A 25,897-nucleotide genomic window follows, 5' to 3' on the forward strand; every position below is an offset into this window, starting at 1 on the left:
TGCGACTAAAGCAGAACATACATGTATTGTGGGAACAGAGAAAACATTTTCCATCATAGAACATTTTCAGTCATGATGGCCTTATTTATTTATTTTTTTTGTTTCATTCATTCAATATAATGTATTTTTTTGTGTAGTGTTTTGGTGGAAAGAATCATATTTTTCTGTGAGAATCAATTTTCATTAACTTTGCTTTCTTGATAGTATTTCAGGCAGGGTATTTACTTTTCAACTGGTGTGTATTGATTACATATTTAATAGCTTGAGTGGTGAAATCTCTTTAGTCACCATTTCCTCTGCTCTGATGATTCTTAGCACTAAAATTTCAAAGGTGGGATATTTCAATTGGTAGTGGTGTATCATTTTTTTAACCCAAATATCACAAACTCTAAAGTTTTTAAGCAGAATTTTTATTGTCTGATGCTTTGTTTTCAGGTTTTTTAATAGTATCAGTCATTACACTGAAATTCCATGAGCAAAATATTTTCTGTATAGAATAGTTATAGTATATATAACTATATATTATATATATATAACAGTATAGAATAGTTATAATTATGGTATTGCCCAGGAAAAAAGGGCTTCCCTGGTAGCTCAGTTGGTAAAGAATCTGCTTGCAGTGCAGGAGATCCTGGTTGGATTGCTGGGTCAGGAAGATCCACTGGAGAAGGGATAGGGTACCCACTCCTGTATTCTTGGGCTTCCCTGGTGGCTCAGATGGTAAAGAATCCGCCAGCAATGCTGTAGACCTGGGTTCTATCCCTGGGTTGGGAAGATGTCTTGGAGAAGGGAACGGCTAACCACTCTTGCCTGGATTCTTGCCTGGAGAATCCTAAGGACAGAGGAGCCTGGGGTTATAAAGAGTCACACATGACTGAGTGAATTTCATTTTCCAGTAAGAAAAAAATATCCATTTACCTTTAAAAAAATTTACTCCACTTTAAAAATCTTACCACAGTGAGGAGTCTCAAGCTGACAGTTTCTTTTTGAGTGGAAAAGTCCCTTGCAGGCCATCTTAAGCACACTCCTTTAATTCTATAGCTAAGGAAACAAAAGTTTTGGGAAGCCAAAGAGCTCACCTTCACAGGGTTAGTTATGACGCAAACAAGACTGTGGCCCAGAACTAGCTTTCATAGTAGGTGGAATGTATTCCCTTTGGTATTACGGAAAAGTTACTGGTGGTGCTGTGGCCTCTTGGCTAACAGATAGATAATAGTTCTTAATTATTCATGTAACACTGTATTAGTGTTTCTGTATTTTTAATTAGAATCAGAAGAAAATAATATTTTCAATCCATTTATGTAAAGTGTTAGCATGTTTATTTAGAGCTATAAAGCTACAGTTCGAACTAGCAAGAAAAGTCATGGTTTTAACAACCTGAAGTTGTGCTTTTGTGATGTATGTAGCTTTAATTGTGAAGCAGTCATGTCCAACATCAACAAAATATGGAGGTCTTTCTAAAACATTTTATTTTGCTGATGTTTCTTGGATCCAAGCTAAAAAATTCCAAGTGACATCTTTTTAGCTACCTTCCTTGGTGGCTCAGATGGTAAAGAATCTGCCTGCAATGCAGAGGACCTGTATTAGATCCCTGGGTCAGGAAGATTCCCCTGGAGAAGGGAATGGCTACCCACTCCAGTATTCTTGCCTGGAAAATTTCACGGACAGAGTAGCCTGGTGGGCTTCAGTTCATGGGGTCACAAAGAATTGGACACGACTGAGCAACTAACAGTTTCATCTTCCTTACTACTATATTAAAAAGACAGTATTTATTCTGAAATTAGTGGTTTTCTAAGTTCAGAATATTAGTGTATGATTGACTGTATGTCTTTACATGTCTGTGTTTAAAGCTGATGCTTTTAACTGAAATAGCATCAAGGGACTTTGTATTTGCCATAAATTACATAGCATTAATCTATAAAACTTGAAATAGTCTTTATATAGTTAATATTATCCATTCTTCATTTGTATAAAACTGTATTTAAAGATTCAGTAGTCAATAAAATGTGACCTCTTTGTGATTTTATACATCTATACCCTAATCTTTTTCTCCCAATTTGGATCATTTTTCATTCTCTCCATGGCTTCCACCAGACTAGGTAAACATCTATTTACCTGGATTATTACAATGGCCTTCTGATTGATCTCCCTGTTTCCACCCTTGGTCACTTTAAGTCAATTCTCAACTTTTTTTTTTGTGTGTGTGTGTGTGTAATAAAGTTTTATTAAAGTATAAAGGAGATAGAGAAAGCTTCTGACATAGGCATCAGAAGGGGGCAGAAAGAGTACCCCTAGAAGGGGGCAGAAAGAGTACCCCCAATTCTCAACTCTTATGGCACCATTTATACAGAGTCTTCACAATTTCTTTAAAACAGCTAATAGTAATTTCATAAAAATAAATACTAATTTCTTAAGAACATTGTAATAGAATGTCCTAGAAGTCTGAAACATTTTAAAAACCTAAGCACTTTTTGGAGACTTCCCTGCAGTCCATTGGTTAAGACTTCACCTTCCAATGCAGGAGGTGCCGGTTTGATCCCTGGTTGGGGAGATAAGATCTCCCATGACTCATGGCCAAAAAACCAAACCCTGAAACAGAAGCAATGTTGTAACAAATTCAATAAGACTTAAAAAAAAAAAGGTCCACATCAACAAAGTCTTAAAAAAAAAACTAAACATTTTTTATCTTTGAAAAAGTAATGTATATGTGTTAAAAAGGGAAACAGTAAAAAACATTATTAAAAATATAAGGTGACTCTCTCTTCCACTCTGAATCTCTAAATACCCCTTCAGCGTAACTATGATTACTGATTTCTTATACTTTTATCCATATATGATTTTGTCTCCCTGCATACATCCACATGCGTACATGTAAAAGCTCCCTAAGTCTGTCTCACCCAATGAATGATTTAGGGGCTATATTGTTGAGAAAGGAAAAGGAGGACAGCAGGTTGAGAGGAGGAAGAAACAAAAGAGCAAGAGGAGAGCAGTAAGTCAGAAAGAGAAACACAAATATTGTATCTTAATACATATATATGGAATCTAGAAGGATGGTACTGATGAAGCTATGTGCAGGGCAGGAATAGAGATGCAGACATAGAGAAGGAACTTGTAGACACAGCAGGGGGAAGGAGAAGGTGGGATGAATTGAGAGATTTGCATTGACATATCTATACTACTATGTGTAAAGTGGATATCTAGTAGGAAGCTGCTGGGTAGCACAGGGAGCTCAGCTGGGTACTCTTGTGACAACCTAGAGGCGTGGGATGGCTGTGGGAGTGGGAGGGAGGCTCAAGAAGGAAGATATACATATAGCTGATTCATGTTATTGTACAGCAGAAACTAACACAACATTGTAAAGCAATTGTCCTCCAGTTAAAAAAAGAAAAGAGCAAGAAGAACATTTTACATGATTCCTTATTTTTCTGTTAGGGACCCTTTAGGAAAAAAATTTTTGTGGTTATCTATAAGGCCTCTAACCTGGAGGAGGGCATGGCAATCCACTCCAGTACTCTTGCCTAGAGAATCCCATGCACAGAGGAGCCTGGCAGGCTTCAGTCCAGAGTCGCATGGAGTCGGACACAACTGAAGCGACTAAGCAGCAGCAGCATAAGGCCTGTAAAATTCTTGAATTTCAAGAATTCTTTAATTTCACTTCAATTTTTTTATTTGGTAAATTTAAGTAAAATTAAATTTCATACTTTAAAAGAAATTTAAATTGAAATTTCATACATCATCTGCTGCATGATTCCTATCGATCTTAACCTATATCAACTTGGAATTCAATTCTTTTTTAAACTTTCATCTTTATACAATTGTTGCTCTGAAAAAATTTTAATAATAAATAGGTAACATTTTAAAAAGATGTAGTAAAGTGATTTTTCTCTTTTAAAAAATTCGGGGCCCAAGTGGTAATAGTATTTAAATTGTAACAGTGGTTTAATTGGAGAACATGGTCTTGGGAATATGAATGACTGATTACTCTTTATTTTTTGCTACTTTTTTGGTTTTCTGGTACCTAAGTATTTATATAACCCCATTTATAATATATGATGTTTAAAAACAGTTTCAATTGGATGATCTGCTTCTCAAAGAAGAATTTTTCTGATAAATAATTTAGGTTCTAATGATCTTTACTATAATAAAATCTAAACAATTCTTTTTTTGCCAAAGTTTAAAGGCAGAGTTAGTTGCATAACTTAAATTGTAAATAGTGAAATATATGCATTAATATTTTTATGTGTCTTTCAATATCAAAATAAAATTTAAAATTATTATAGCCATCTAAAGTATAAAAGCAATGAACAAAAACATTTCCACATATTTTAAAATGTTTCCTCATTTGATGTTTGTGATATGAAAAAAGAAATTAGAAAGTTGAAGATATATTTATTGAATTATTTTCAGGTTGAATGACTTTTGTTTTAAAGGCATATTGATTTCAAAAACACAGATTGTCATGCCTATGAGAAATAAACATTTGTAAAGAAAGCTAATATATTATATTCATTTATTCAGTTGAATTTCCCCATTCAATGATTATACATTAATTCCAATGTATGATTTTGAGGGTCTATTATGCTGCTGTGTGCAAGAAACATGCTTATAAAAGCTGCTGTGTTATTTACATATTCTTGAATAACCGTATCAGTATTAAACTGTGCTGTGCTTAGTTGTTCAATTGTGTATGACTCTTTATGACCCCATGGACTGTGTGGCCCACCAGGCCCCTCTGTCCATGGGGATTCTCCAGGCAAGAATATTGGAGTGGGTTGCCATGCCCTCCTCCAGGGGATCTTCCCAACCCAGGGATTGAACCCACATCTCCTGCATTTGCAGGTGGATTCTTTACCATCTGAGCTACCAGGGAATATATATATATATATATATATATATATATATATATATATATATATATCAAGTATACCCAAGAATACTGGAGTGGGTAGCCTATCCCTTCTCCAGGGAACTTTCCAACCCAGGAATGGAACCGGGGTCTCTTGCTGGTAGATTCTTTATCAGCTGAGCTACCAGGGAGGACCGCTGATAGATTATTATGCAATAAATAGACAGGCTTGAGACAGGAAAGTGTGAAATTGACTGTTCAATTAGAATAATTTATACTGCTCCTGCTTTTCATGTCTTGGTTGGTTGGCCATGAGGCATGTGGGATTCCCGCTCCCTGATCAGGGATTGAACGTGCATCCTCTGCATTGGAAGGCGAAGTCCCAGCCACTGGACCAGCAAGGAAATCCCTGGATGATAGTCTCTTTGGGGCTGAAGGTTAGCATGGCCTTTCTATTAATAAGTAGGTGAAGTAAATGCCTTTGGCTGGAAAGTCCACACCAGTCTTTTAATCAGGAATAAGTTTGTGACTTGAAAAGTTTCCTACTCATTATAGAGGAGAACACAATGAAGCAATATGCTTGGGTAAGGGGTAAAAAACAGAATGAAATCAAGAAGACAGATTTTTCAGGAACTAGAAAGAAGACATGACACAGAGCCTGAATTTGAACTGTTTAAGACAAAAATTTCCAAAATTCTCTTCTTTGCTGGATTTGGTGCTTGTCTGTGTCCCTGTATTTTCACATAAATACTCATAAATGAAGCATTTGTACCAAAAGGAGAAAGGAATAGCCCTTCTCGCAGCATTGCTAGATAAGCGGTAAATTCTGAGAAATCCCAAGACTGATGTAGACAAAAATGCACTTTAGTCAATAACCATGAATTATAACCTTCAAAATGACTTCTTTTTATTTATATGAAAGCAACAAACATTTATGAAGTCCTAAAAAAGTGCAGTGCATGCTTTTCTCACGTTGGAGTTGTGTGGTTATGATTATCACTTGTTCTTTCCCATTTATACATTTTAGGGTTGTGCCTCGTGTCTTGAAGATTTTTCTTTTCTCAAATCTTTCTTTCTGGCATTTCACAAACCCGAAACATATTGAAGAAACAGGGCACATCATTCCAGTTTTGCCTTGGATTTGAGGAGTCCCTTATGGTGGCACAGTCCTCCACAATAACCAGGTTGTTGGGCTCCCCTGCATCCCAGAAGCTGAAAGAGAGCAAAAGGGGAGATTTACACGAGGTAAGGTGACCTATGCATGCATGCTAAGTCGCTTTATTCATGTCTGACTCTTTGTGACCTTATGGACTGTATGTAGCCCACCAGGCTTTTCTGTCCATGGCATTCTCCAGGCAAGAATACTGGAGTGGGTTGCCATTTCCTGCTGCAGGGTATCTTCCCAACCCAGGGACTGAAGCTATATGTCTCTTACCTCTCCTGCCTTGGGCAAGTTGGTTCTTTACCATTAGCGCCACCTGGGAAGCCCTATAAACTAGGCAAAATACATTCGTGTTTGACTTTGCAACAATTTTACGAGACAGGTGTTATAATCCCCACTTTGATGATGAAGCAAAAGAATCTCAGAAGAGCTAAACCATTTCTCTAAGTCATAGAGTTTGTGAATAGTGAAGTTAAACTGGATGTTTCTGACTTTCTATTCTGCTGTGGTTGCTCATGGCTTTAGACCCAAAACGGAGATGTTAGGGGAAAGAGGGATATCCTGATGGATTTGTTTCCTTCACACACATAGCTCACATCGTGTTTATCTCCCCTTATCCTATAGAGTTTTGTATTCACTGAGGTGCATACTTCACTGGGTCCACAGAACAATGTTTTAAAGGGTCAGAACATCCTACTTTTAGTCCATAGGAATCTGTTGTCTCAGACTTCCCTTGTGGCACGGTGGATAAGAATTCACCTACCAATGGAGGGGACACAGGTCCAGTCCATGATCTGGGAAGATCCTACATGCCACGGAGCAGCTAAGCCTATGTACCACAACTACTGAGCCCAAGCCCTCTAGAGCTCAAGAGCCACAACTTCTCAGCCTGTGGGCCGCAGCTACCCAAGTCCATGCACTCTGGAGCCTGTGCTCCTCAAAAAGAGAAGCCACCACAATGAGAAGTCCATGCACTGGAATGAAGAGTAGTCCCCGCAACTAGAGAAAGCCCCCACAAAGCAACGAAGACCCAGTATAACTAAAAATAATTAATTTTTTAAAATTCAAAGCTCTAAGAAAAGAATCTGTTGTCTTTCTTAAATCATTGTTTTTGTCTCATTGACTACAGTTTGGTGGCACAAGACTTCAAATTCCACTCTTTGTCTCCCTTGCATTTCCCATGAACTAGTGTTCTGTTTTAAGCCTCTTCTCATTTCATCTATTATTTCCCCTTTATTTCTGAGGTAATTCTAGGAGATGGAGGCAGCAGATCCTTATGCTTCTCTTTTCTGTCTTATATATCAGCTCTTTTTATGTTTGCATTTAATATCACCAAGAATGGACATGAATATACCTCTTGGACCAGAAGGAGGTTCTGAGGACTCTCCTCAACAGTGGTCTAACTTTACAATTTGGGCTAGCGTTATAGTTCTACTGGGCTTCCCAGGTGGCTCCACCTGCCAACGAAGGAGACACAGTTTCGATCCCTGGGTCAGGAAGATCTCCTGAAGAAGGAAATGGCAACTTGCTCCAGTATTCTTGCTTGGAAAATCCCATGAACAGAGGAGCCTGGCAGGCTACAGCCCATGGGGTCTCAAAAGAGTTGGACACAACTGAGCAACTAAACAACAACAAATAGTTCTACTACAAGAAGGAAATTACCTCAGAGACTTTGTGAAAGGTGTACCATCTACCCATTGCCACTGACCCTCAGTCACCTGGTCCGTCAGTCCAATATAAAACTCTTTCTTTCTAGGTTTTGTGTAGTAAAGGAATTCCTACGGGAGATACACACAGCAAATGAGGAGATCAGTTATTCCAATTTCAAATAAACATTGAAGGTAAATTGTTTTTAAGAGAGAACTAGGATTTGGACTGGAGGTAATAGAAAAATGGGCCTGAAATGATAAGATTATAGAGGATTTATTTTGGCAAAGCATAGATACCATAAAATTACGCCAGTGAAAAGGAACTTTTGACAGAGAAGGAGGTTCACAATAACTCATGCAAAGTTTATCTACAGTTACGGGTAGCACAAAACATTATAAATCATAGCTTAAATATAATGGACAATTTCTGCTTACCTTCTTTCACATGTTTCTAAAAACACTGGTCATTCTAAAATGAGGTACCCATATGTACCCTATCATGTGTAAAATAAATAGCTAGTGGGAAGCTGCTATATAGCACAGGGAGCTCAGCTCAGTGCTCTGTGATGACCTAGAGGGGTGGAGCATGGGGTGGGAGGGAGGTTCAAGAGGGACGGGATACATGTATACATACAGCTGATTCACCTGGTTGTACAGCAGAAACTAACAGAACATTGTAAAGCAATTATGCTTCAATAAAAATAATAAATAAATAAAATAAAATAAGAATAAAACTAAAGTAAAATATATAAAATATAAACTAAAAATGAATAAATAAAGTAATAATTCAGTTCAGTTCAGTTGCTCAGTCGTGTCTGACTTTTTGTGACCCTGTGGACTGCAGCACGCCAGGCCTCCCTGTCCATCACCAACTCCCGGAGTTTACTCAAACTCATGTCCATTGAGTCAGTGATGCCATCCAACCAGCTCACCCTCTGTCATCCCCTTCTCCTCCTGCCCTCAATCTTTCCCAGCATCAGGGTCTTTTCAAATGAGTCAGCTCTTTGCATTAGGTGGCCAAAATAATGGAGTTTCAGCTTCAACATCAGTCCTACCAATGAACAGCCAGGACTGATCTCCTTTATGATGGACTGGTTAGATCTCCTTGCAGTCCAAGGGACTCTCAAGAGTCTTCTCCAACACCACAGTTTGAAAGCATTAATTCTTTGGCACTCAGCTTTCTTTATAGTCCAACTCTCACATCCATACACGACTATTAAAAAAACCATAGCTTTGACTGGATGGACCTTTGTTGGCAAAGTAACGTCTCTGCTTTTTAATGTGCTGTCTAAGTTGGTCATAACTTTCTTTCCAAGTAGTAAGCATCTTTAAATTCATGGCTGCAGTCACCATTGCAGTGATTTTGGAGCCCCCCCAAAATAAAGTCTGCCATTGTTTCCACTGTTTCCCCATTTATTTGCCATGAAGTGATGGGACCAGATGCCATGGTCTTAGTTTTCTGAATGTTGAGCTTTAAGCCAACTTTTTCACTCTCCTCTTTCATTTTCATCAAGAGACTCTAGTTCTTCTTCCCTTTCTGCCATAAGGGTGGTGTCATCTGCATATATGAAGTTATTGATATTTCTCCTGGCAATTTTCACTCCAACCTGTGCTTCATCCAGCACAGTGTTTCTCGTGATGTACTCTGCATATAAGTTAAATAAGCAGGGTAACAATATACAGCCTTGACGCACTCCTTTCCTTATTTGGAATCAGCCTGTTGTTCCATTTCCAGTTCAAACTGTTGCTTCTTGACCTGCATATAAGTTTCTCAAGAGGCAGGTCAGGTGGTCTGGAATTCCCATCTATTTCAGAATTTTCCACAGTTTATTGTGATCCATACAGTCAAAGGCTTTGGCATAGTCAAGAAAGCAGAAATAGATGTTTTCCTGGAACTCTCTTGCTTTTTCAATGATCCAGTGGGTGTTGGCAATTTGATCTCTGGTTCCTCTGCCTTTTCTAAATCCAGCTTGAACATCTGGAAGTTCACAGTTTACATATTGCTGAAGCCTGGCTTGGAAAATTTTGAGCATTACTTTACTAGTGTGTGAGATGAGTGCAATTGTGCAGTAGTTTGAGCATTCTTTGGTGTTGCCTTTCTTTGGGATTGGAATGAAAACTGACCTTTTCCATAGCTGGGGCCACTGCTGAGCTTTCCAAATTTGCTGGCATATTGAGTGCAGCACTTTCACAGCATCATCTTTTGAAAATGAAAATGAAAGTGAAAGTAGCTCAGTTGTGTCCGACTCTTTGTGACCCCCATGGACAATACAGTCCATGGAATTCTCCAGGACAGAATACTGGAGTGTGTAGCCTTTTCCTTCTCCAGGGGATCTTCCCAACTTGGGGATGGAACCCAGGTTTCCCGCATTGCAGGTGGATTCTTTACCAGCTGGGCCACAAGGGAAGCCCAAGTATGCTGGAGAGGGTAGCCTATCCCTTCTCCAGCGGATCTTCCTAACCGAGGAATTGAACTGGGGTCTCCTTCATTGCAGGTGGATTCTTTACCAACTGAGCCATGCGTGTGAGATGAGTGCAATTGTGCAGCAGTTTGAGCATTCTTTGGCACTGCCTTTTTTGGGGACTGAAATGAAAACTGACCTTTTCCAGTTCTGTGGCCACTGCTGAGTTTTCCAAATTTGCTGGCATATTGAATGCAGCACTTTCATAGCATCATCTTTTAGGTAATAATAATTACAGATTACTAAATAATAAATAACATGAAGTCCCAATCCTCTTTTTTTCCTGCCTTACTAATAAAGGAATTAAACATGAAAATTTCTTTTTATCGTAGTTTCTTCTAGTAAAGAAAATAAAGTTGGTAATGGCTTACAGAAAAGGTAAGAACAGCATGTATTTCAGTAAATTCATGTGACACATAGAAATTGCGGGTCAAATACTATACACAAGCATGTATGGGGTAAAGAGAGATGGGTCCTGTGAAGGATGTTTCACTACACTGGAGGATGCTGTACTCAACTACCTGCTCCTCCTGCGTGTTGATAACCACCAGGTGAGCACCCATGCTCGAGCAGTTTTTTAGACTTGCTCTCCAGGACATGGTGTCAGGAGAAAATAAGTAGCAGCTGGATTGAAAATGGAACCACTTCAGTGGACAGCAATTCTTGACTGAACCTGGAAGGAGAGAAGTTTCTGTGAGAGTCCCACATGAACCAGGTAAGATAATAGAAACCTTCCTCTGAGCTGATAAGTTTTTCACTTTGAGTCAGAAGCCTTGGAACCCCTTGTTCATGCTCCACATCTTACCATCCAAGACTTTAGGGAATTCCTCAGTCAACAAACACAAACAGCAATGTTCTTGTCTATCAAGAATTAATCCTTACTTTCTAGATGTCAGTGCCAATAAATAATAACACAACCGTATAAAAGCAGTCTCCAACCTTTTGGCACCAGGGACAGGTTTTGCAGAAGACCATTTTTTCATGGACTAAGTGGGGGAGCTGGTTTCAGGATGATTCAAGAGCATTACATTTATATTGTACACTTTATTTCTAATCTAATGCCACTGTTGATCTGATAGGTGGTATCGGTCTTTGGACTGGTACACATTTATTCTAAGGGTTTGCTGTAACATCCCCAGAGTTTCCTATTTGAATGCTAATTGCACTTCTAAAGTTTTATTCTTGTCCTCTTACCAAATTCTCATTATTCTCTGACAGGCAAGATTTTGCATTTTACTTTTGAAAAACAGGACTCAACTCAATTACTTTACTTATCCCCAAAGAGATTGGGAACCCCTAATATATACAATCTTCCTTAGTTATGCTATTGACATGGGACCCTATTATATGTTCATAGACTTCCAAGTTCAGAGAAAAATTATGTATTTTATCTGAGTGACCACTAAGCAACTGTGTCTCACGTTTTCCAAACAATGTACCCTCAACAGAATCTCCAAACTAGTTGTCCTACAGTTCTTAGAACTATAGAATTTCAGTCTATGAAGTTTATTAAAAATAAATAGTCCAATTCCTCTTGATTTAACGGTGAGGAAATTATAGCTCAGAGAAGGAAGTCACTTTCTATTGTCAAGTAGCATTTTGCTAAGACTTGGACCAGGACAATATGGAAGAGTATAGGGAGCATATTTCTGATATATTTTCAAATTTCCTTCCTACATTTTTTTCCTCCTTCACTTCATTTTGGAAGCAGGTGATGGATGAAAATAAAAAGTACACTTCTGGGAATAACACCTTCAACTTCTAGATTGACTCTTCAGCCAGACGCCTCACATTTATTCTAAAGGTTTGCTATAACGTCCCCAAAGTTTCCTGCTTGAACACAAATTGCACTTCCAAAGTTTTATTCTTGTCCTCTTACCAACTTCTCATTATTCTCTGACAGTACAGGCAAGATTTTGCATTTTGCTTTTGAAAAATGGGACCCAACTTGACTATTTTACTTATCTCCAAATCAATCTAAAGCCAGAAGATGTTGCTATGTAAATTTAGATGTTCAAGTTTGAGGTCTATTATACCTGACCCATTGGGCTTCCCTGGTGGCTCAGATGGTAAATAATCCACCTACAGTGTGGGAGATCTGGCTTTGATCTCTGCGTTGGGAAGATCCCCTGGAGGAGGGCATGGAAACCCACACCAGTATTCTGGAGAATCCCCATGGACAGAAGAGCCTGGTGGACTACATAGGGTCACAAAGAGTCAGACTTGACTGAGCGACTAAGCACAGCACACATACCTGATCCATCATTATAGCAGGAGAGTTCCATGGAATCCCCAGGTGGCTGGAACTTTTTCTCATCACATAGTTGAAAGATGCTATATGTCACTGTAAGGGAAAGAGGCACAGCTAATATTCATTACCCTTAATACAAGTGCATTTTATCTGACACTGATGAACCTATTTGCAGGGCAGGAATAGAGACGCAGACACAGAGAACAGGCTTGAGGGCACAGTCCAGGAGAGAGGGTGGGACGAATCGAGAAAAGATACATTACCATACATAAAATAGTTTGCTAGTGGGAATTTGCTGTATGATGCAGGGAGTTCAACTCAGTGCTCCGTGATAATCTAGAGGGGTGGGATGGGGTGGGAGGGAGGATCAACAGGGAGGGGACATATGTATATTTATGGCTGATTCACATTATTATATGGCAGAAACCAATATAACATTTTAAAGCAATTATCCTCCAATTAAAATTTTTTACAAATACATTAACATTTTTTTATAGTTATAAAAGTACCAGTAGTTATGATATTTCCTTACTATCTACTTTTACTTCAGCATGGATAGGAACTGAGGTTTGGTTAGTCAAAGAAGAGAGAATTCACATTTCATGCTTTTCCTGATTTATGAACACAAATGTACTTTATTTCAGGTTCAAAGACCCAAAAAAACCAGATGTGATGTCATGTAAAACTCACATTTGTATTTTTTTTTCTTGTAACAAAGCCCTAGCTGAGACAGTAGAGTAGAAGAAAACTTTTTCCCTCACCTACACAGTAGAATGCATTTTAAAAGACAAATATTTTTGAAATGCTAATGTTTTCCTTGATTCCACAAACAAAATATTCTTCTCAGCCAGTTTCTTACCAAAGAAAGACACTCATATGAATTTACCTGTAGGAATTATGTATCTCAATATAGCTGTCTTACTAATAGTACAATATGCTTGGTAAGTCCTAAGCAATAAGTCCTAGCCTAAGATGAAAATGAATTATCTATTTATTGAATAAACTTTGTTAATAACATGATGATGATAATGCAGAAGATTGGTTAAAGTAATGTTAAATGAATGAATTATTGGAATGGCCACTGATCATATAAATTGCCAAATTCAATTCAGCAGCTTGGGTATTTTACCAGGGTGTATTCCTAGTAGTGTGTGCATAATCTGGAAAAATAAAATCAACAGTGAGTTAAATATATATATAATAAATATGTTTGGACTCTCTTTTGTTGCTGTTGTTTAGTTGCTAAGTCATGTCCAGCTTTTTGCAACCCCATGGACTGTGGCCTGCCAGGCTCTTGTGTCCATGGGATTCTTCAGGCAAGAATACTGGAGTGGATAGCCATTCTCCAGAGGGTTTTCCCGATGCAGGGATCCAACCCACGTCTCCTGAATTGCCAGCATATTCTTTACCACTGAGCCACCAGGGAAGGCCCCACAAAAGCAATACAAAATGCCTAAGACTCTCTCTTTTGCCAAGTCGAACCTTCTAACCCTTCTTTCCAAGAAGTGACTTCCTGTGCCTCTGGCTAGGATCTCAGAGAGGTTTACACTAATGACAAGACTACAGAGAGGGTGAACTCAGGGCCACTAAGGAAATAAAAATTGTGTACCATGAAGAATGTTTCGCAGGTCACTGAAACTTAGTACCAGTTTTATGCTGGTTGGGGTTTCTGGCTTGAGGAGTAACCTGGCGATAAATATGGGGGAAAGCATTAGTCACTCAGTCGTGTCCGACTCTTTGCAACCCCATGGTCTGTAACCTGCCAGGCTCCTCTGTCCATGGGATTTCCCAGGCAAGAATACTGGAGTGGGTTGCCAGTTCCCTCTCCAGGGGATCTTCCTCACCCAGGGATAGTACCCACATCTGCATCGCAGGCAGATTCTTTACCATCTGAGTCACCAGGGAAATGGAAATACCCTTTGTGGGAGAAAAGAACCCACAGTCAACAAGGAAGAATTCACTCCTAATGTTCACCAGGCAGCTTGAGTGTGACCTTCAGAACTCACCAACACATCTGGTGATAAAACAGGCACTCAGGAGCAGGATGGAGGTGCCAGCAATGGCCCATGAGAACAGCTGGAAAGAGAAGCATCTTCTCTCTGTAGAAAGAAAGACATACATGTGGTCAATCTTCCCTAAAAAGCTATGAAAGAGATAAAAGAAATTCATGTTTGACCCTGTTTACTTCCTTCCACTTGTATTACCTATACTGAATAATTTTTACACTTTAGAAAGCATGAAGATCATTGGAAGGGTTGGCTAAAACACAGATCATGGGGTCCTACCTCCAGAATTAAAAATTCAGTAGAGCTGGTATGAAATCCACAAGTTTCCAGGAGCTGAGAATGCTGTTGGCCTGGGAACCACACTTAGAGAAGCACTGAAGGAGCTCATGGCTATTTTTAAGAGTCTGAATCAAGGACTCAGACATATGTGCAATTTTTTTCCTTTCCAACTCTCCCAGATTTTCCCTCTTTCCCTCTCCCTTTCTCCTCCTCACTCTTTCCAGTTTTTCTTGTCTCTCTACTGCTCTCCTCCTTTCAGGGTCTCCTTTTCCAGGTGCTTTGTAAATCAATCTGATAAAACTTTGATGACCTTGTAGTTCCCCTCCTCCCCCCTCCACATATTTACACACACAGAGAGTGAATTCCAGAGACTTGCAGATGCTTGCACCCACTCCAGTGTTCTTGCCTGGAGAATCCTGGGGACGGGGGAGCCTGGTGGGCTGCTGTCTATGGGGTCGCACAGAGTCGGACACGACTGACTAACGTGACTCAGCAGCAGCAGCAGAGACTTGCCCAATGGGACACAACGAACCATGGAAAAGGTAGTCTGGTAGCTCTCCCTGAACTCAATCTCCTGCAATCTTCCCAGAAGAACATCTAACCTTCTAACCATCCCCTCTTTCACTCTCTGTCTCTGTCTCTCCTCTCTTACTCTACTGGCATTTACTGGGCAACAAGTCAGTCTCCTCACTCCAGGAGACAACAAAATGGAGAAATGATGACATTTTAAGTATCAGCAAAACAAACTGACCTTGGAGACATATGAAGGGCTTTAAAAATATTGTTTTATTTTGATGGACAAAATTTCTCCACTTTCTTCCAGACCTCACTCATCCCTAAATTTATTGTTCTGTCCCCAGAATGTTTATCACCTCTTCCATGAAAAAATCTATGAAAGAAAAGTGCATGCATGCTCAATTGTCTCCTACTCTTTGTGACCCCATGGACCATAGCCCACCAGGCTCCTCTCTCCATGGGATTTTCCAGGCAAGAATACTGGAGTGGGTTGCCATTTCCTCCTCCAGTCTTCCCAACCCTGAGATTGAACCCATGTCTCCTTGTGACTCCTGCATTGGCAGGCAGATTCTTTACCACTGAGCCACTAGGGAAGATTGAAGGAAAAGGAATAGTTGCAAATCTTACCTGTTTGTGATGCTGGTGATGTGGATGAATTCATTCTTTCTCTTTTCTCTTTCTTCCTTTCCTCTCCTCCTCACTGTCTCTTTCTTCCTCCTCCTTTCCTCTTCCCTGTCTCTGTCCTTAGTTTCTGGGTCCAAGAGTGCTTTGTTGATAAGAGCCAAAGAAAATGAAGGAGGAATACTTGATCTATGTTTTAGGAAGCTCAACCTTAAGACATAAGAAAATTAACTTGTTCTGTGGCTGTATGTTTATGTCAAGATTTCCTTTGTTGCATAAGGAGGGCAAGGGAGTTTACTGGGCAACAGTCAGTCTCCTCACTCCAGGAAACAATGAAATGGGGAAATGAAGACATTTTAAGCATCAACAAAACAGACAGAACTTGTGGAGATATGATGGGCTTAAAAATTATTGTTTTATTAATATTTTGGTGGATAAATTGCTGTGCTTTCTTCCAGATCTCACTTATCCTTAAATTTTTCCTTGACATCTGTGGGGCTCACCTATGCACTTCCAAACCACTTTGATCTTTCAGTTCAGTTCAATTCAGTTGCTCAGTCGTGTCTGACTCTTTGTGACCCCACGAATCACAGCACGCCAGGCCTCCCTGTCCATCACCAACTCCCGGAGTTCACTCAAACTCATGTCCATCGAGTCGGTGATGCCATCCATCCATCTTATCCTCTGTCGTCCCCTTTTCCTCCTGCCCCCAATCCCTCCCAATCCCTCAGAGTCTTTTCCAATGAGTCAACTCTTTGCATGAGGTGGCCAAAGTACTGGAGTTTCAGCTTTAGCATCATTCCTTCCAAAGAACACTCAAGGCTGATCTCCTTTAGAATGGACTGGCTGGATCTCCTTGCAGTCCAACGGACTCTCAAGAGTCTTCTCCAACACCACAGTTGAAAAGCATAAATTCTTTGGCACTCAGCTTTTTTCACAGTCCAACACTCACATCCATACATGACCACTGGAAAAACCATGGCCTTGACTAGACAGACCTTTGTTGGCAAAGTAATGTCTCTGCTTCTTTACTATTACACATTTGTTAACTGAAAAGAGGGCTTCCCTGGTGGCTCAGATGGTAAAGAGTCTGCCTTCAGTGAGGGAGACCTGGGTTCGATTCCTGGTTTGGGAAGATCCCCTGGAGAAGGAAATGGCAACCCACTCCAGTATTCTTGCCTGGAAAATCCCATGGATGGAGGAGCCTGGCAGGCTACATTCTATGGGTTGCAAAGAGTCAGACAGGACTGAACTGAAAAGGAGACACATTTGACACAGAGCTGGGCATGTAGTATATGTATTTATACCTTAGCCATGTGAATTTTCTTCACCTTTTATGCTTTTTCTTCCTCTTTCATTTGAAGCTCTTAAACAGTCTATTACTTTGGAATTCTAATGCCTTTTATCAAGTGATGGCCACTAGGCTATTTTACAGGTTCAACTCAGATGAACAGCCTTGTGTAGTATGACTATGCACTTTGAAACTCATCTCAATTTCTTACATCATAACATAGGTTCTGAGGTTCTAGAGGAGGCTCAGTAGGAAGTTTAATTCTACTGTTCTAAATTACTTGTGAGTTTTGTTTTATATTAATATTATAACCTATTTCTCTCAATGGGAAAAATGACTTTGAATGTTGGAAGAAATAATTTCAATTAGATATTGGAATACAGTGTGTTTCTGGAAGATTAGTTGGATATAGTCATGTTCTGTTACTTAAGAATAAGATTAACTGGTCTCAATTGATTTAAATTCACATTTGTTATATATATATATATGTATAAAACCTGGTAATCCCCACACCCAATGACTCACAGACTTCCCATGTGTTAGAAAATATCCCTATTCTCAAAGGGACTTTTTATTGTTTGAATGTATTGTCAATTCCCTCCAGATTTTCCATTTAACAGTTATATAGATTATAGAATGATTACAACTTTTACACATTTATTTTATAAACATACACATTTTTAATGTATGCTATCAGCAAATGGCTTTGAACCACAGAGAAACTGTCTAGTGGATGAATTATATGAATTATTAAATAGTGAATCACACTAACTACAGCCCATTATTTATTATTATCAATCAGTAGAAATCAATATGAATGAACAATTATGTTAATAATTTAATGAATATACAATTAGCTGTATATTAATGATTAATAGTTCTGTTTGCATCAACTAAAATATGAAAATGATTTTATCCCCTTTGTTTTACCACTTTTCTCCAAGTTATAAAAATAGTATTTTTGTGTTCAATAATATGAGAAAAATATGACAAGTGAAAGACTTCTATCTATTCTATGTTTAGAAGTCCATACTTCTAAAGCCAATCACTGTTGATTTTTTTTTACATACTTTGAGAGATTAAAAAAAAAATTATTTATTTATTTTTGGCTGCACCGGGTCTTTGCTGCTGAGGATGGGCTTTCTCTAGTTGTGATGAGCAGGGGCTAGATTTTGGAAATCTACCACATTTTCCTGAAGCTGACATAAGCAGTATGACATAAGCTCTCTTGGCCTGTAACCCAAATTTGATGTTTATTTGGAGTACCATCTCATCTTCTGTCATCCCCTTCTCCTCCTGCCTTCAATCTTTCCCAGCATCAGGGTCTTTTCCAGTGAGTCAGTTCTTCACATCAGGTGGCCAAATTATTGGAGTTTCAGCTTCAGCATTAGTCCTTCCAATGAATATTCAGGACTGATTATGAAGACAAGATGGTTGGATGGCATCACCAACTCGATGGACATGAATTTGAGTAAGCTCCGGGAGTTGGTTCTGGACAGGAAAACCTGGCATGCTGCAGTCCATGGGGTTGCAAAGAGTCAGATAGGACTGAGTGACTGAACTGAACTGAACTGGAGTACCATAAATCTATATCAATGCAATTCTTGTAAATATTTAAATCTTGACTATCTACTATGAAAATTAGGGATTATAATGCATAGTTTATAATGCTGATTTTAATATTGAAATGTGTCAATATAAAGTGATTTTCTTATGCACATATAAGAAAGGAAAAGATGAATCAGTTACATTCCTTCCCTCTGCCTATTGAGAAAGCTCATCCCGATTATAAAACCTGGTGCTGGGAACTTCCCTGATGGTCCCATGGTTGAGAATCTGCTTTCCAGTGCAGGAGACACAGGTTTGATCCCTGGTGGTGGAAGTAAGATTCCACATGCTGTGGGGCAACTAAGCCCATGGGTTGCAGCTAAGACCTCACACAGTCAAATAAATAAATAAATAAATATTTTAAAACACCAAACATGGTGCTTTTTATTATAGCTTTGCTTTTAACTGTGAAAAGTGAAAGGGAAAGTCACTCAGTTGTGTCCGATTCTTTGTGACTCCATGGACTATACAGTCCGTGGAATTCTCCAGGCCAGAATACTGGAGCAGGTAGCCATTCCCTTCTCCAGGGGATCTTCCCAACCCAGGGATTGAACCCAGGTCTCCGGCATTGCAGATTCTTTACCAGCTGAACCATCAGGGAAGCCTGTTTTAAACGGTATTCAAATAGAAAAACTGTAAGGTATAAATTGATAAACATAATATGAATTCTGAAGATCAGGATCAAAGAATAAATCATATTGTGCATATTGCAAATCGGTCTTGAATATTTATTGGAAGGACTGATGTTGAAGCTGAAACACCGATACTCTGGCCACTTGATGTGAAGAAATGACTCATTTGAAAAGACCCTGATGCTGGGAAAGATTGAGGGCGGGAGAGAAGGGGATGACAGAGGATGAGATGGTTGGATGGCATCACCGACTCAATGGACATGAGTTTGAGTAAACTCTGTGAGTTTGTGATGGACAGGGAAGTCTGGTGTGCTGCAGTCCATGGGGTTGCAAAAAGTTGGACATGACTGAGCAACTGAACTGAACTGAACTGAGCTGTGCATATTGCTAATTCATGTAGTTCATTTCATTATAATGTATACCTGACTTTATAATGTTGAACTTACAACCCTTTATCATTAATATTTAAAAAATAAAATCCAAATATCTGCAGCAATAAATAAATAAACAAACCTGAAATTTTGTCTCAAGTCAATTATTTTCACTGTAATTTAATATCAAAGCCTTATTGTTAAAATGTAACACAAGGACATGACAATATAGGAACATTAATTACTCAATAGAGCAGGTGAAACATGACTCTTGTGACAGTCATATTGCAATTTTTTCTTCTGAGACAAACACTTCCTCTTCCTTATGGGAGAGTAGAGAATAAGATATTTTAGGCTACTTCACTTTTCTTTAATCCTTTCTTATTCACATTCTTGAATAACTGTGAAACCGTCTTCCTATATCAAATATGATTTTTCGTGAATTTTGTTGAATGAGATTTTGGAACTTTTCTCCCTTATGAAATTTTGAGGTGACAAAATTGATATTCTGCTGTTAATTTATCTTTGTAAGATGTGAATAATTCCCAAATAGAATTCATCTTAAAAGATCTAAATGGAAATTAAGTGTCAAAACTATTTTATTTTTAAAGAGCATTTTGTCTAACAGAGGTATTCTACAAAGATTAGAATTATGATATAATTAATTTTTATTGCATTCATAGTTTTCAAATTTTATAAATGTGTGTAAGTATGTTATTTAACTTTTTATGAATGATTGTATTAATGTTATTTATACATGTTTCACTTTTAGTATACCTACTATCAATTTCCTTGTTAATTTTATCATTTTAAAATAAAGAACTTTTATAATAACTACTATTTAACATTAATAGTTCAGAGTTTTTAAGGAGAGTGAAAATGACCATCACAAGTTAGCACAGATATAAGGAGTTACCCATTTATAAATGTTTATGCCTCCAAAACATTAGCTTTAAAAAATAACAAAGTAATCTTTAAGTTATTTAGAATATATATTTTCTCATAGAAATAAATACGTCCTCAAATCAACACCTGGAAAATCCCATGGACAGAGGAGCCTGGCAGGCAACAGTCAAGAATCACACAGAGTTGGACAGGACTGAAGCGACTTAGCACATATGCACTCACCAATCAACACAAAAACTTGTTTAACCCATCAGAATTTTGAGGTGTTTGCTAGGACCTTGTTCAGACTATCTTTTGTAAATGGAGAGAGGTATTGTGCATTTACATAGAATAACTTGAGTCACTATTAACTTGCCAACCAGGTGACAGAGCAGTCAACTCAGCGTGTGTGGACTATGACATAACTTCATTATTTCCAAACAATGCCCTCTACCGTGCTGTGTCAAAATTCTCTTTTCTGCTGAGTAGCAGATATTTTAATATCTTGGCAGATCCTTTGGTTTTCAGGTCACTTTCACTAGGCAAATTGTGAAACTTGTCTAACCCATCTTAAAGCTGATTTTATATATCTTACGTTTATTTTCCTCTTTCTCCAATGGATCTTCTAACCTGCTGAGCCACAGGCATGGGCCATGGCCTGAGGAGTCTGCAGCCAAGAAAGGAGAATGTATTCTGCCCTTTGTTTTTAAAATATATATATTTATATACATATAGCTTCCCTGGTGGCTCAGATGGTAAAGAATCTACCCACATGGTGGGAGACCAGGTTTGCTCCCTGGATCAAGAAGATCCCCTGGAGAAGGAAATAGCAACCCATTCCAGTTTTCTTGCCCAGAGAAATCCATGAACAGAGGAGCCTGGTGGGTTAAATTCCATGAGATCACGAAGAATCAGACATGAATGAGCAACTAACACACACACACACACACACACACACACACACACACACACACACACACATTTGGTTGTAACAGGTCTTAGTTGTGGCCCTCAAGATCTTTGATTTTCATAGCATTCAGGATCTAGTTGCAGCATGTGAGATCTAGTTCCCTGCACAGGGATCCAACCTGGGCCCCCTGCATTGGGAGGGCAGAACCTTAGCCGCTGGATCACCAGGGAAGTCTCTGTTCTGCTCTTTGAATAACTTCCCTCTTCAAAATATCCCCCTCCTTTCAGCTTCTGCATTTGGTCTCTCTGTTTCAGGGCAGAGAGAGGAGAGAAGTCATGCTATGCTTTTGTCCCGTGATTCCTGGCGAGGGAGCATTGGCTGAGGCTTATTTTGGTTCCTCTCCCTGCTAGTGGTGTAATGTGCAGTTTGGGCTCATTTTCTTGGAGGCATGTTTCAGTTTTTGTCTCTACCACCTAGTACTGCCTCAGAGAAATAAATTCCCCATTTATAATTTTACACCCATAGTTCAGGGTAAGAAATTCCCTCCCTTGGAAGCTGTCTGAGCAGCCAGGTAGCTCCTTTGTTCTTGTTTACACTCTTGAGTTCCTTCATGTGAAGTCAAGGAAACCAGGGGTCTTCTTTTCCCTCTTTTTCTTTCCAGGCACACTACATCAGGCAGCACTTTCTCTGGCTGGTATATACAGCTCCATCAGCCTCTTGCTTTCAGAAAGTACAAATTGTCTGTATAAATTATCACCAAATTGTAGGGAATGTGTCAAGCTTTCCCAGAACAACTCAGGAAGCTTTCCCACCAACTTCAGGTGGTGAAGAACAACTTCACCATCTCCATTAGACTATAAGCTCTATGAGGACAGAGAATTAACTAGTTTGTTCATTACTGTATTCCACGGGCAGGGAACACGTAAGACATCATAGGTGTTCATCATAGACAGTTTTTTTAAGCTTTGACATTTATTTATTTTTGGCCGTGCTGGGTCTTCGCTGCTGCGTGGACTTTTGTCTTGCTGCAGTGAGCGGGAGTATTCTCTAGCTGTAGTGAACCGGCTTCTCATGTGGTGGCTTCTCTTGCTGTGGAGCACAGTTTCCAGGGTGATTGGGCTTCAGTAATTGCAAGTCCTAGAGCACAGACTCAGTAGTTGTGGCACGTGGGCTTAATTGCTATGAAGTATGTGGGATCTTCCTGGAGCAGGGGTCGAAACCAAGTCTCCTGTATTAACAGGCAGATTCTTTACCACTGAGCCACTGGGGAAACCCCAATATTCTTTTTCTTGAAAGAATAAACAAAATAATATCAAGAATTGGTTTTTTAAAAAATCTTTAATACAGGTTGGATAACATCAGGTTTCAATTAACCAAATAACTGATAGCCTAGTGGCTATAAACTGGTGGTAATTTGGCTTGCTTCCCATTGAGGATATGCTGTAATGTCCAGACATTTTTGGCTTCCCTGGTGGCTCAGTGGTAAAGAATCTACCCAAAATGCAGGAGATGTAGTTTTTCAGTTTTTTATTTATTTTTCTGGCCAAGAAATTCCTTTGTACAGTTCATTTCTTCTTTTTTTGTTTAAAAATGTTTATTTATTTACTTGACTGCACCAGGTCTTAGTTGCAGCATGTAGGTTCTTCGATCTTCATTGCAGTGTGTGGGATCTAGTTTCCTTACTAGGGATCCAGGCCTGCTGCATTGGGGGCTCGGAGTTTTAGCTGCTAGATCCTCAGGTCATTTCTTATTTTTCAGTAATAAACGAATCCTTCATATAAATCTTTAAAGGGAGAAGGCAGGTGGACTGGGAAGGGACTGGGCTTCCCCCTCTGGTGGGTCTTCTCAACTGAAAGTGCACGAGAGCAAGTGCCTCCAACTTCTTGATTGCTGGAGCTCAACTTGGAGTTGGCCATGGTGGCAGCTGTGGCTGCAGTGGTATGGTAGCCTACTCCAAATAATAGAGTCATTGGAAATAACTGATACTCAGAAACTGCTGCACCAGTGAATTTTTTTTTTCCTTAATTGAAGGAAAAATGGTAGCTTAGAGGTAAAGAATCTGTCTGCCAACACTGGAGATGCGGGAGACGTGAGTTCCATCTCTGGGTTGAGACGATCCGCTGGAGGAGGAAATGGCAACCTGCTCCAGTATTCTTGCCTAGAGAATCCCATGGACAGAGAAGCCTTGCGGGCTACAGTCCATGGGGTCGCAGAGAGTTGGACGCAACTGAGTGAATAACACTTTTACTTTCAAGCAGAATGTGGATGATAACCAAAGCAGGTCACAGAGGAGGAGTATAGTGGGGGAAGGGAAGAAGGGAGGAGGGAGAAATAAGGTGTTTGGAACAGGTGGAGACTGAAGGTCATTGTAAAGACTTTTTCTGTCAGACTGAAATGGAGAACGATTATAGGATTTTGAGCAAAAGACTGACACAATCTGACTCAAGTTTCAAAAAAAATTCACTCTCAGAATAATCTGAAGGGAGACAAAAAGAAGCAGAGCAACTTGCCAGGATGTTATTACTGTCATAAGCAAGGGGAATCTAAATACTAGTATTGTTTAAATCTGAGGATAGACAGAATGTGATGATTAATCTAATGTGTCAATTTGACTGCATCATGGGATACCCAGACATTTAACTAAACAGTATTTCTGCATGTGTCTGTGTCATTATCATCATTTCACTGATTCTCATCAGATCCCCTGGAGAAGGGAATGGCTACCCACTCTTGTATTCTGGCCAGGAGAATTCAGTGGACAGAGGACCCTGGCAGGCTATAGTCCATGGGGTTGCAAAGAGTCGGACAAGACTGAGCAACTTTCACTCACTTACTCATTTATCTGTGACTATACTGAAACCACACTTTTACCTAAATTTCTTCTTTTTTTGGACCATGTCACATAGCTTGTGGGATCTTAGTTTCCACACCAGGGATCAAACTCTGACCTTCAACAGTGAAAGTACAGAGTCCTAACCACAGGACCACCAAGAATGTGTTCAGTTGCTTCAGTTGTGCCCGACTTGTTGCAAACCCATGGACAGAGGAGCCTGTTCATGGGATTTTCCTGGCAAGAATACTGGAGTAGGTTGCCATTTCCTCCTCCAGGGGGGACTGCCAGAAAGTTCCCTAGCTAAATTTCATATAATTTTGAGTCCAATGAAATAATTGAATGACTGCCTTGTACCAAATGATGTGTTAAGAACTATGAATGCTGTGTAATTGAACAAAATAAAGTGATGAGAGAATAAACCGCAAACAAGGTAAATAAATTTCGCTTCTGTATAATTTCTTTCCTGGAATAATGGTGCCCTCGTGTGGCTCTAGCTGGCTGTCAAATCATTTCTCAATTACTTTAGGAGTTCAGGGTGCTTATTATGAAATGCTGTGACTTATTTGTCTGCATGCATGCTAAGTCACTTCAGTCATGTCCAGCTCTGTGTGACCCTATGGAGTGACCTGTAACCTGCTAGGTTTCTCTGTCCCTGGGATTCTCCAGACAAGAATACTGGAGTGGGTTGCCATACCCTCCTCCAAGGGATCTTGCTGACCCAGGGATTGAACCCTTGTGTCTTATGTCTCCTGCATTGAGTGCCACCTGGGAAACTTGATGTATTTGTTTAGTAATGTTAAATTATAATGCAGAAATTCACATTAAACTTTCTTCTCACTCTGTATTTGGTGATAGAACATCTGTACGTGTGTACACAGCTCATTCTCATTATTCAGTGTCCTTATATCATATGATATCACTGGGAACGTGGAAATGGAGACCACTGAACTGCTCTCCTAGTGATAACACAAGGGTTAGGTTGCTATGAGGCTCTGGTCACATTTTTGTCAACGGATTGATATAAAAATCTGGCTTATGTGTTTTCTATTAAAAACATCTTATTTAATATATTTTGTTATAAATTAGATAACAAGTAAAGACCCACTGTTTAGCACAGGGATCTCTATTCAATACTCTGTAATGGCCTATATGGGAAAAGAATCTAAAAAAAAGAGTGGCTATATGTACATGCATGGCAGATTCACTTTAATGGACATCTGAAACCAACAGAGCATTGTAAATTATATCCCGACAAAAATTAAATGTATATGTTAATTATATATATATAATTAATTATATATATATGTCCATTAAAGTGAATCTGCCATGCATGTACATATATCCATTCTTTTTTAGATTCTTTTCCCATATAGGCCATTACAGAGTATTGAATAGAGATCCCTGTGCTAAACAGTGGGTCTTTACTTGTTATCTAATTTATATATATATATAATTATATATATATTTAATATATATTTTAATTTTTATGAGAGGCCTGGCATGCTGTAGTGCATGGAGTCTCAGAGTCAGACACGACTGGATGACTGAACAACAATAAGAATGCTTGACTGGATC

At 39.1% G+C, this 25,897-nt stretch overlaps 1 protein-coding gene across 5 annotated transcripts; it reads right to left on the reverse strand.

Moving 5' to 3' along the window:
* Positions 1 to 5,728: 5,728 nt before the first annotated feature.
* CLEC4E (C-type lectin domain family 4 member E) lies at positions 5,729 to 20,955 on the reverse strand. Of its 5 annotated transcripts, none has more exons than XM_059887086.1 (7): positions 20,823 to 20,955; positions 15,799 to 15,937; positions 14,377 to 14,469; positions 12,374 to 12,463; positions 10,641 to 10,792; positions 7,671 to 7,786; positions 5,729 to 6,058 (listed from the first exon to the last, which is right to left on the reverse strand). In XM_059887086.1, the coding sequence occupies exons 2-7, from the start codon at positions 15,830 to 15,832 to the stop codon at positions 5,908 to 5,910; spliced, it is 636 nt and encodes a 211-aa protein (XP_059743069.1). In that variant the 5' UTR covers positions 15,833 to 15,937; positions 20,823 to 20,955; the 3' UTR covers positions 5,729 to 5,907. The 5 variants fall into 5 exon arrangements, with proteins under 5 accessions (XP_059743069.1, XP_010803863.1, XP_059743070.1 ...); XM_010805561.4 differs by having other exon boundaries at positions 15,799 to 16,002; XM_059887087.1 differs by lacking the exons at positions 14,377 to 14,469; positions 15,799 to 15,937; positions 20,823 to 20,955 and adding exons at positions 12,634 to 12,706; positions 13,980 to 14,128.
* Between the last annotated feature and the right edge of the window lie 4,942 nt (positions 20,956 to 25,897).

Source organism: Bos taurus, chromosome 5 (assembly GCF_002263795.3).
Source record: "Bos taurus isolate L1 Dominette 01449 registration number 42190680 breed Hereford chromosome 5, ARS-UCD2.0, whole genome shotgun sequence".
Classification (NCBI taxonomy): domain Eukaryota; kingdom Metazoa; phylum Chordata; class Mammalia; order Artiodactyla; family Bovidae; genus Bos; species Bos taurus.